General features: G+C 44.2%; 1 protein-coding gene across 1 annotated transcript; it reads right to left on the bottom strand.

The window, feature by feature from the left end:
* Positions 1 to 8,935: 8,935 nt before the first annotated feature.
* Positions 8,936 to 9,286, bottom strand: LOC124135789. The gene has a single exon (XM_046501338.1). It carries the CDS (start codon positions 9,284 to 9,286, stop codon positions 8,936 to 8,938), a length of 351 nt encoding a protein of 116 aa, XP_046357294.1.
* Between the last annotated feature and the right edge of the window lie 273 nt (positions 9,287 to 9,559).

Genomic DNA, 9,559 nt, shown 5'->3' on the forward strand with positions numbered 1-9,559 from the left:
CAAGTTAGACTTAGCTGATGAAATGGAGCAGAACTAAAAAAGTATTCAACATTTTTCATCTAAACTTGGTGTATGTACTAATCAGGGGTTTAAGTGGTGCCTTTTGCTATTGAGGAATGTTAAAAAATAAATTTTGTCCTTTTGTCCAGTTTGACTGACTCATAGTGGTGTGGTTGCTGGGCCATATATCTAAAACTAGTTCAGTAAGTACCCTTGTATACGGACAGACAGATGAAATATAAATTCTCTAATCAAGTTGGACTTAAAGTAACAGTCAGATGAATTGTTCTTTCGAAAACCGTTCAAAAAATTTCAACAGAAATTGGTAGATATATCAATTTTTTTCTTGATTTCCATGGAAATTATTTGGACTTAAATCCCAAAAGGGGATGGTTGATATTGTTTCCGGTGCACCACTTGAAAACTGTGAAAGACTTTCAATCCAAACTTGGTACATGTATTAATCAAGGACCAGGTTGTCAAATGGTGCCTTTTGTGACTTAGTGGTTTTTTGAATACATGTATATATTTTTTTCTGTTTGCATGACAACACGTTTAATTTTGACTCTGTTCATAGTGATGTGTACCTGACATAGAAATACAAAGTTCTGAATCCCAATTCCATGGTATTGTGTTGATACCTCAATAACTACTCTTGTATACAGACAGACAGATTAGATAGAAATCCTCTCATCAAGTTGGGACTTAAAGTAAGTCAGATGAATTGTTCTTTTGAATTTGTAGAGGCTGGGGGATTTGTCATCTTCTGATGACTTGTTTCCTATAGTTTAAACTTGTACTTTGTTTGACCTTTGCACTTCAACCACACTATAAACTGAAGCTGAAGCTCTTTAATTACTGTGTAGATTTATGGGATTCAACATGTTTTGCAAAATTTTATAATTTGATGTTTATTTTTACCATGTTTCTAAATTTTCTCTTAATTTTTTTGCAGTAAACTTCTCTGAAATTGTTAGAATGCGGGAGCTGAACTTTGTTTATGATGACATTTTTGTTGTTGAAATCATTATATTTTTATGCAAGTTTTAGTCCTTTAGTATTAAGGCACAAAATATTTGAATACCAAAGCTCACAGCAACTTTTGTTAAGTGGTTGTCATTGATGACATAAATTGTTGACTACATATTCAGGTGCAATACTGTGCCCTGGCACAATTAATAAAAAACATTTGTCTGATACAAGTATAGGAAAATTACGGATGTCAATAAATACTTGTTAAAAATGAGGTCTTGTCATGTTTTCATTTTACAACTATGAATGTTTAATTCTTTCATTATCAGCTTAAGACATGAATGTGCAGTGGTTCAGTCAAATTTATTATGACGGATAAACTATCTCAATGACACAACTGTACAAAAGAGCAACAAGGCTCTAAAACTCAACCTGAATCTTTAGTTGACTTGACTTGTCTTTTACATTTTTGACATCTCCTCTAATACTCCTGTGAAAGCTGCAACAATAATCTTAGCTGATGTCCCTGAAAACTGCTCACGTATTTGCATACTTTGATTTTTATCTGCGTAATGGCGGGAAACCTCACTTCTTTCCAACATGTATTACATCTTTGCCAGAATGTGCCAGAGGGATCCGGTGGGACCTGCCTCTAGTAACTCCCTGTGTAATTGACAGTAATCCTCTTCTTGAAATCTGACTTGAGTTAATTAATCCTGAGGACTTGAAAATCAGAATGCATCAAGAATCAGTCAAATATGTGTTACCTTCACTAGAATTACCTTTATATTTGCTGATCTTGTTAGTAATAATGATGTCATTTCTGGTCTATTTCTACCCAATGACATCATTCTTGTTCAAAATAGATTTGTGACACTATTTCCGGTGCTGACATCACTTCCGGTTCTGTCATTTCTTCCGGTTCTGACGTCACTTCCGGTTTGTTACTTTCCTTTTATTGGATAATGACGCCTCTTATGGTCAGGGACACGTAAAATGGGTTTTTCAGAATATAAACGATGTTTTATTGGTCTGTTTTCAGTCATACAAATGGGTATCTCTCATACCCTCACTTCTAGTCGCACGTTTAAAAGGACGCCAGAAGCTGGAATGTAAACATTAAACTTGTTTCCGTCAGGTTGCGCACGCACCTCCCTATGACATGTCACAAATCTCGAAGAATAAGCCATCATTCAGGACTGGACTGGATTACTTCCCTGTGGGGATGGCTGGGTGGGAACATATGACTGAAAACAGACCAATAAAACATCGTTTTTATTCTGAAAACCCCATGTTATAGTCTGTTTTCAGTCGTACAAATGGGTAGAATTCGACGGAACACTGGAAGGAGGGTCGGGAAAGTAATCAGGAAGTGACCTCTTTCACGTCGAATGTACCAAGTTCCTCACCCCTGTGGTAACAATAGAACATTCGACCAGATGCAAGGACGAGACAAGTTGTTTATCACGAATGCACAGCATGGTTAATGCTCTTCGACACACAACTAATTATCGATGCGACAGGACAACTGCACACATCAGTTGAACTGCGATTGAAGTGTGGTTGACGTATAGTTTAGTTACAGAGCAACTCGCTGTAGGCAAGGTAACTAAAAATAGCATGGTTAATGCTCTTCGACCCACAAGTAACTATCGATGCGACAAGACAACTGCACACGTCAGTTGAATTGCAATCGAAGTGTGGTCGGCGTATAATTTAGTTACAGAACAACTCGCCATAGGCAAGGTAACTAAATATAGCATGGTTAATGCTCTTCGACACACAACTAATTATCGATGAGACAGGACAACTGCACACATCAGTTGAACTACGATCGAAGTGTGGTCGGTGCATAATTTAGTTACAGAGCAACTCGCAGTATACAAGGTAACTAAAAAATACGAGCAGTACTAGAAAGTATGGGAAGGCGATGCACCGAATAACCATAATAAAAAAGCCAAGTACTGCAGGCAACAAAAAAACACAAGAATGTGTACATTCACCAACAGCTTTTATTGTACATGTTATCTGGCACGAAGTGTCGAGCAAAAAGTCCAAAGTGAATAAAGCACAAATTCAGTCTTTTCTGGGAGATCTGTTGTGCCACCACGAGTGGACCAAACTGTTTGAGTCCTTCAACATCTTCTGTTGAGATATATCTGAGATAATGCAAAGCAAACGCTGAAGTAGATCTCCAAAAGCAGCCCTCCATAATAGCTTGCAGCAAACAATTACTGTGGAGTGCTAATGTTGAAGCTATGGCTCGAACTTCGTGCGGATGAGAGGAGGTGGGAGGTGTGAGTCCTTGCACCTCGTAAGCTCTGAGAATGACCGCTCTCAACCAAAAGGAGAGAGTATTATGTGTAATCTCTTTCTTTGCATTGGTTGAGAGCATTATCAACAGCCATCGAAAATGTTGTCGTCGCTGTTCAGATCGCTGCAGGTAAATACGAAGGGCACAAACTGGGCACAGGGTGAGATCAGCGTAATCATGAGGGCCCATAATGGCAGACAAGGAAGGAATGTGGAATATTCTTGAATCTTGGCCAGGAAGTTGCTTTTTCGCTAAAAAATCCCATCTGAGACCAAGATGGACGTTGCCATGGTTACGCTGATTGAACGTAATCCGACCAATCTCATTAAAATCAGACCTTATTTCTCGCTACCACGAAACAAAGATCTGAAAACATCCCAGTAGGGGTCACGATAGAACGATCTTTCATCCGACCAATGAGAGCGTCCCTTACCAGATCATGAAAGTGACAGTCGGAATGTGATTTCTAATCATACAACCTCGAAAACTTTAACACGGGGTATTCCAAACGATAGTTACAGGTTTAATGAGTGAATCCATACAATCTAGACTATCTATTAGCCATTCCAGAATGTTCTTTTGTTTAGGTTTCAAATTTGTAATCGAGAATTTGTCAAAATATGTTTCGAAGCGTTGTCGCCAATTTGAAATTAGTGCCATAAAGCACGAGAAAGCTGCCTTTTGATTGGTCATTCTATTGGTCGGTCAAAGTTCGCGGAAGGTCGGTCTGACGTGACCCGTAATGGGATGTCCTCAGATCTTTGTTTAGCGGTAGCGAGAACCAAGGTCTGATTTTAATGAGATTGTAATCCGACCGACGTCAATGGCATGTATTTCCGATACTCTCGCTGCCATAGCCAGTGAGAGAAGGAAAGCCGTTTTCTGAGACAATAAGTCAAACGCGACCTGATCTAGAGGCTCGTAAGTCTGACTAGACAGGTTGCGCAGAACGACATCGAGGTCCCAGTCCGGCGGTCAGAATTTACGTGACTGATCTTCAACCATGAAGGCACGTGGAATCTTCTGCAACTCCGGTATTTTAGTGAGCTTGTCGCCCGTAGGAGACAGCACCACTGCAGCCAAAGCTGCCAGAAAAGCCGAGATGACCGGAGATAGACTAGGAACTCCCCCACCTGTGGTGGGGTTGCTACCGCTGGGTAGAAGACATGAGACCTGGCGAAAATGGAGAAAGTGGTCCACTTGTCATCATACAACTTACGAGTCGTAACTCGATGTGCCGACGAGACAAGCGCTGCCGCTTTAGCCGAATATCCTTTCTTCATTAACGAGGTCTTAAGCAAACCCAGGCATGAAGCTGGAATTTCTTTATCCCCGGATGCAAGTCGTCGTTGTGAGGATGAAGAAGGAGGTCGTCTTGATCTGGCAACGGGAACGGTGGCTGATCGATGATCTGAAGAAGTTCCGGGAACCACATTCTGGCCGGCCAATAAGGCGCCACCAAAAGCAGACGTAGGTTAGCCGTTTGACGAACTTTCTCCAGTATCGATGGTTACAGCACCGTTGACGGAAACGCGTAAGCGTCTAGACCCCCCCACGATATCGCTAGAGTGTCGTGGTCCCATGCCCGTGAGTCTGGAACCGGCGACACAAATCGAGGGAGGCGGTTGTTGTACCGGGTTGCGAAGAGATCTACTTGGGGCAACCAGAGTCAATCTGACAGCAGATGAAAGACTGTCGGATGGATCATCCACTCCGTGGGAGACGGCCTCGATGGTCTCGACAGGGCGTCGGCTATCACATTCTTGGCCCCGGGGATGTGACGGGCTCTTACGCCCATGTCCAAGTCGTTGACGAGGGCGAAGAACCTGAATGTCCGGTCCAGAAGGGCCGCCGACCGAGTCGTTCCCTGTTTGTTGATGCATTGGACGACTGTGGAGTTGTCCGACTGTATCATCAGCAGTTTGCGACTTGACCGCCCGAATCTCTGCTTCCATCTCGAGGCAGTTGATGTGGAGGACCTTTTCTTCTGGCACCCACAGCCCGGCCGCTTGGTCATCCCTGAAGTGCCCTCCCCAGCCTTCCAATGACGCGTCTACGAATAGGTGTAGTATAAACAGAGGCTCGCTCATAAAGACGCCTTCGAAAACGTTCAACGGCTGGAGCAACCACTCCAGATGACAACGTAGCTGCGCCGGAAGTGGAACCAGGAGATTGGGAAACTCCAGGTGGGGGTACAGCAATCTCTGCAGCGGACGAAGTTGAAGACGACCTCGGTGAGTCAGGTCTTAGGCCGATGTCAACAGACCGAGGACTTCCTGCCACGTGTGCACCGACGCCAGGGCATGTAGAAGAAGTGAGGACCCTTCCCCCGCCGGCTCTTTATCCCTCTGGGATACTTGGAAAAGGAGACCTGGCAACCCTTCCTGTCCGAAGCCCTCTTGCGGGACGGCTGTCGAGGCATGTCCCTACGAAAAGGCCCGTTGCACATTCACGTTTCTGTAACGTTGTCGTGGGGCGTTCGAAACCGGTGGCCGTCTGGACAGGTTGTGTGAAGCCGAAATGATAATGTCACGCTCGGCTTCCCTTGAGTACTTGTCCAGAACTTCGTTGGTACAACCGTCAAACAACTGTTGTGATGACCACGGGGCCCGTAAGAGTGTCCTGCCATGACGATCAGGTAGTTCAGTGCAGTTGATGTAACTAACCATGGCGACATGCCGTAGTAATCTGGCCCGATACATATCGGGACTGGGCGATCTCACGATCTCACACTGTAGAAGTACTACGATCCCCATCGTAGTTATCGTCCGAATTGTACTCCAGACGACCACGAACGCAATGAATGTCCTCGTGTCATTTACTGTCTCTCGACGAGACACTCGTCCTGTCGTCCCGGGAACGGGAACGACTTCTAGAGAGGGGTCTGTGTTCACTGTCGTCCCGCACGACGTTCCTATCGTCGTTGGTAGAACGAGATACTGACCGACTGGGGACCGTAGTCCCCACAAGGTCCTCGTCACCACCCGGTCCCGTCGTAACGGGGGTGGCTGAGTGAGGCTCTCGATCAACCGATTGACGAAGATCAGTCATGCGGGTAGTATCATCAGCAGGCGAACTGCCACGTGTCTTGTCGAAAACAGAAGTTGACTGAGGCGGGTCTTTATCAACTGATTTCTTGGGTGTAGCTGACTCGCCACCCCCAGGGCCGGATGTGGAGGGTGCAGAGTCCAAGGATCCACCCGATGACCTTCTCTGCTTGTAGCGCTGGTCAGTAGCCCGCTTCGCCAACGCACGAAGATACAAGTTAAAGTTTATAGAAGACAAGTGCTCACATTCTTTACAACGTTTATCCCACAAACACGTTGAAAACCTGTCCTTAATGATGCAGGAAGGACAATACTTGTGAGGATCTACTTTAGACAGTTTTCTTTGACACGAGGCACAAATGCCCGACATGTTGCCACGTGTATAATCAAGTCAAACAGCGAAACACGTGTTGAACACAAACAATTACATTCCAGGAGTCTACAGGTAAGACATATTCTTATTTCTTTATTAGAACAACAACTGTAGACAAACGATAAGTACTAGTAGAATACAAACTAGCAGTCTACTGTGAATCTTTCTCGAGCGACCAGTCTCAGAGGCGCGCTGAGAGATTTGTGACATGTCATAGGGAGGTGCGTGCGCAACCTGACGGAAACAAGTTTAATGTTTACATTCCAGCTTCTGGCTTCCTTTTAAACGTGCGACTAGAAGTGAGGGTATGAGAGATACCAATTTGTACGACTGAAAACAGACTAAAACAATCGCGGATTGTCCTGTTTTCGATCAGAGCTTTCAGCAGCATAGATTTTTTTGACATCATACGTTTTCTATCACGAATACTTGCATTAAAACGTGGGGTGTGGCATCACACAGAAACTGTAAATACTCAGAGTCAGATGATGGCTTGTTTTTAAGATAAAGTTTTTTAGCCTATAAGTAGTTTTACGGTTGTTCATGTGATTAGCGAGAAAACTATGAATGTTTCTTCAGCGTCCGAAAAGCCATAACATGGGGATATATGTTGTATCAATGTGTTATGTTTGCAATGGAGTTTGTTTTTTTTTCAACAAAAGGTAAGTAAGTACAAGTTAAGTTTTTTTCAATATGCTTCAACATGGTGAAAGGGTCAGACATTGCACACTTATGTCAGTTGTCCTTTTGTCTGGGGGATGGGGGTTGAAGTATTGCTCCCAGGCCTGGCAGGTAGCCAGGTGAGCGGAAGTTATGCCCGATTTTTTAAAAGTACTGATTTAACTTCGAAATTTTACTTGATTTATTACATTTCTTGGGGTGAATGCACGAAACTGCATGAAATTGTGTAAAATGCACATCTATCCTATGCCTAATAGACAGGATAATCTAGGGTGGATGATAGTTTGTGCCGTAACAATGGGCCCAAGGGATTATATGCCCTCTAGGTCCGGCTGTATGTCATGCAAGTAAAAACTGGTTAAGTGTTCTGTGAGGCCCACTGACAGCTAGACACTACTTGTTCCACCAAAACGGATGTCCATGAAGAGAGACTCATGGCTATAAGGCTCTGATTTCGTGAGCTGAGCAGGATCCAAGACAGGGAGTGGAATTATGTGCCTGCGTATAACTTGCTGCAACGGTAGCCTTAAGCCAGCCTGTTATCGTAGCCTTGGTGATGTCCTTGTTGGAATGAGGCATGCAGGATATGATTAGTCTCCTTCGATGGCGTCTATGTGCGTCTGTAGAAGAGAGATAGAATTTGAGAGCTCTGATGGGTGATCCACTGTCAACCCCAAGGCAGGAATAGTATAGTGTCTATGGCCCAACTATGGTGGTAGATTGATTCTTGGCTACAAAATCTAAGAGCGATCTTAGAGTGACTGAGGTCCAATGTTGATCATGGGTGAGACTAGAACAGTCCAGAGCATGGAGTTCTGAATTTTTTTAGTAAGGTGGCCTTAGCCAGGGGCTCGTAAGGTTCTGTTAAAAGTGCTGAAAACACAACTGATAGGTTTCACTTAGGGAAGATATGAGGTGTGCGAACATCTTCTAGTAGGAAGTATCCCATTAGCCTTATCGTCCTGACATGGATGTAGTAGAAAGTCCGCTACCATAGGGATGGATATTGTATTAGTTATAATCCCTTGTCGTCTTCTCCACTGGACTAACTTACCCCATCTATTGTCATATATAAGGGAGGTTGAAGGATTCAATGATCTTGCCACAGCTTCTGAGGCAAGTTCAGAGTACCAGGATGTCTGCATCTTTTGCATGATAACTTCCAGGCGGTTAGATGTAGGCTGGGCAGATTGTCGTGGAAAATGATTGGCTTAGGCTGTCGTGACAGATCTCGACAGAGAGGTAACTAGAGAGGTTCTTCCATTAATAGACTTATTAATCTGGGGAACCACACTGTGTGGCCAAATTGGTGCTGTCAAGATTATCATGCAATCCATCTCCTCCACCTTGTGGATGACCTTGTCTAGGAGAGACCATGGTGGGAATGCGTATGCAAATAGATCCGTCCCAATACATGGATAGCACATTGGTCTGGTGAGCCATTGGATCGGGAACTGCACTGACATAAACCAGAAGTTGATGGTTCTGGCAGGTAGCAAAGAGATCTAGGTTCAGTGTGTCCCATAACATGGTTATCCAAGCAAAGATCTAGAGATGTAAGGTCCATTCTGTTGCCACTATTCTCCCCTGTCGGGAAAGGCTGTCAGCAAAGATGTTCAGCTTCCCGGGAATATGTCTTGCTTCCATCCGGCAACTGATGGAGCCTGCCAAGGCAAACAATCGTGTAGTCTCCATCATCAGAGAACTGGATCTGGTTCCTCCTTGTTTCTGAATGTATGCCAATACTATGGTGTTGTCCGTGGCTATGAGGATGGACGATTGGGAGAGACATATCTTCGATGCCAGGATGGCATAATAGATGGCCTTCATTTCCTTGCAGTTGATATGTAGGATCCTCTCTCTGGTGTTCCAAGATCCTTGTACCGTGAGATCATCCATATGGGCTCCCCATCCCGAATCTTACGTGACTGTAAATAGATGGTGTTCGGGCGTCAGTGAAGTCAGAGGAATGCCGTTCATCACATGCTCTCTGTGAGTCCCTCAACGCAGGTCCTGTAATAAGTTGGGAGGTAATTGAGTCTTGAATTCTGAGGTGTGAGATTGTAGTGAGTTGATCCATGCCTGTAGAGGACCTAACGTCAACCTTCCTCTAAAGGTCATATCCAGTAGAGACATCAGGCTGCCTAGAAGAGACCATCTTCCCGAGGCAAG

The sequence above is a fragment of the Haliotis rufescens genome, unplaced genomic scaffold, assembly GCF_023055435.1.
Source record: "Haliotis rufescens isolate VD_foot unplaced genomic scaffold, xgHalRufe1.0.p SCAF_1, whole genome shotgun sequence".
NCBI classification, from domain to species: Eukaryota; Metazoa; Mollusca; class Gastropoda; order Lepetellida; family Haliotidae; genus Haliotis; species Haliotis rufescens.